The sequence below is a fragment of the Sorex fumeus genome, unplaced genomic scaffold (genome assembly GCF_029834395.1).
Source record: "Sorex fumeus unplaced genomic scaffold, SorFum_2.1 ptg000029l, whole genome shotgun sequence".
NCBI classification, from domain to species: Eukaryota; Metazoa; Chordata; class Mammalia; order Eulipotyphla; family Soricidae; genus Sorex; species Sorex fumeus.
Genome location: NW_026606086.1, coordinates 12,923,693 through 12,926,297, shown reverse-complemented (window position 1 = coordinate 12,926,297; position 2,605 = coordinate 12,923,693). Strand labels below are relative to the sequence as shown.

Here is a 2,605-nt window from a genome sequence, read left to right as displayed (position 1 = left end):
ACTGATGTAAAGACAAAAAGAAACAGATTTACATTCACAGAAAATCATGGACTTATCTTCTTGAAAAGAGAAGACACTATCAGACAATTTGTATTGCAAGAAAAAGTGGCCTGTTCTTCCACATGCAAGATGAGAGTAATTTTAATAGCATGAGAATAATTTACAAAGAGATGATTAAGTTGAAAACTAAAAAAGATAAAAAAGAGTTAATAGATTTAGGAGAGTAGATACATCTATATATATTAGCATACTTTGGCATTTTTAGACATGATTCCTCCATCCCTCTCAGAGAGCCCAAGAAGCTACTGAGAGCATCTCACCCTCACGACAAAGCCTGGCAAGTTACCCGTGACATACTCTATATGCCAAACGCAGTAACAACAAGTCTCAAAATGGAGACATTATTGGGCCCGCTTGAGCAAATCGATGAACAACAGGAGGACAGTGACTGTGACAGTGACAACTCTCTTGAAAAACATGTCAAAATATAGTAGTAGCCTCTAATGGGGAGGGGGCGTGATTTTAGATCCGTATTGACACCTGAAACAGAACTATAACCCTAGATAGCCTATGTTTTCAACAGTGAGTTGATGCTCATTATAAAATTAATTTTATATCATAATACTAAGATGGGGGCTGGAGCAATAGCACAGCAGTTAGGACATTTGTCTTGAGCGTGGCCCACCTAACCGACCCGAGTTTGATTCCTCCGCCCCTCTCGGAGAGCCTAGCAAGCTACTGAGAGTAACTCGCCCGCACAGCAAAGCCTACCAAGCTACCCATGACGTATTCGATATGCCAAACACAATCACAAGTCTCACAACGGAGACATTACTGGGTCCGCTTGAGCAAATCGATGAACAACAGGACAGTGACAGTAAATAGTAATATATTAACAACAATAACAATAAGATAAAACAATTAGAACATACATTATACTCAAAGTTATGTGAATGTGATCTCTTTCACTCGAAGTGTTTAAAATTCTCTTTTGTATATAGTATTTTCAGGGCACACTTGTCAGTTCAAAACCACAGAAATTTAAAATGTAGCAGCAAGACTACCCTATGACAATTTTATGATTTCAATTTTGAACCATATTAAAAATATACATGCTATTTTATTTTGAGTTCTCATATTCTGCTTTATTCCTTCTTGGAAATAAATGTGAATCTTTTCAGAGTATTATATAAGGATTCTTTGACTTGTTTATTTCTCAGGGTATAAATGAAGGGGTTCAACAAAGGAGCAACAGTTGTAGCAAGCAGAGAAACTACCTTATTCATGGCCACTTCATCCTTAGCTGAAGGTTTGACATATATAAAAATGGCACTGCCATAGCTGAGGGAAACCACAATCAAGTGAGAGGAACAGGTGGAGAAAGCTTTCTTCCTTTGCTGAACAGAAGGCAGTCTGAGAATCATCCTGATGATGCTGATGTAGGATATAACCACACACACGAGGGTCAGGATGAAAGTCAGCACAGCACAGGCAACAACCAGTTGCTCTATGAACCAAGTATCTGAACAAGAATTCTTTAGTATTGGAGAAGCATCACAGGCAAAGTGATCAATAACAGAGCCACAGAACTCCATTTGTACGGTCAAGCCAAGGGGTGGGGAAATAATCAATAAGCCAGATAGCCAACAGTTGATGATAAGAATCCTGCATACTTTGCTGTTCATGATGGTTACATAATGCAGGGGTTTGCAGATGGCCACATAGCGATCATAGGACATCACAGCCAAGAGGAAAAAATCTGTAGATGCAAAGAGGACAATAAAAAAGATTTGACTGAAGCAAGCTCCGATGGAGATGGTTTTGTCTCCGCTTGATATCATGTACAGGTATAGAGGGACACAGGCAGTAGTGAATGAGATTTCCAAGAAAGAGAAATTTTGAAGAAAAAAGTACATAGCTGTTTTTAAGTGAGGATCCATCAGGATGACAACTATTATGGTCATATTCCCAATAATACTGGACAAATAAGTGATAAGCAGAAAGACAAAAATAAGAATCTCTAGCTGTGGATCATTTGTCAGTCCCAGTAAGATGAACATGGTGACAGAGGAATGGTTTCTCATCACTGACTTCATGCTACTGCCCAATCTTCACATAAACATCACAAAAGTTGGAACTGAGAAGTAATACAAAAGTATGAATGAGCAAATCACTGTCACTGTCCTCCCATTGTTCATCGATTTGCTCGAATGGGCCCAGTAACATTGTGAGACTTGGTACTGTGTTTGGCATATCGAACATGTCACGGGTAACTTGCCAGGCTTTGCTGTGCAGGCGAGATACTCTCAGTAGCTTGCCAGGCTCTCTGAGAGGGGCGGAGGAATCGAACTTGGGTCAGCCATGTTGGCTGTGTGCAAAGCAAATGCCCTACCCACTGTGCTATTGCTCCTGCCCAGTAAGCAAATATTTAACATTAATAACACTCGCACTCACACATTACTCTAACCTGGATATAAAATGATGCCCTAAAGTCCACTGATTATATCACAAGGAAACTAAGGCATTTGTCTACATTCAAACCATCTGTAGTCTATTATGGATGCAATCATGGAATCTTGAACAAGTCCCTTACCCTACAGAAGCA

At 39.6% G+C, this 2,605-nt stretch overlaps 1 protein-coding gene across 1 annotated transcript; it reads right to left on the bottom strand.

Annotated features, from left to right (window-relative positions):
- Positions 1-1,145: 1,145 nt before the first annotated feature.
- Positions 1,146-2,084, bottom strand: LOC130024833 (olfactory receptor 6C2-like). Its single transcript, XM_056115636.1, has one exon. The coding sequence runs from the start codon at positions 2,082-2,084 to the stop codon at positions 1,146-1,148; it is 939 nt and encodes a 312-aa protein (XP_055971611.1).
- Positions 2,085-2,605: the final 521 nt, after the last annotated feature.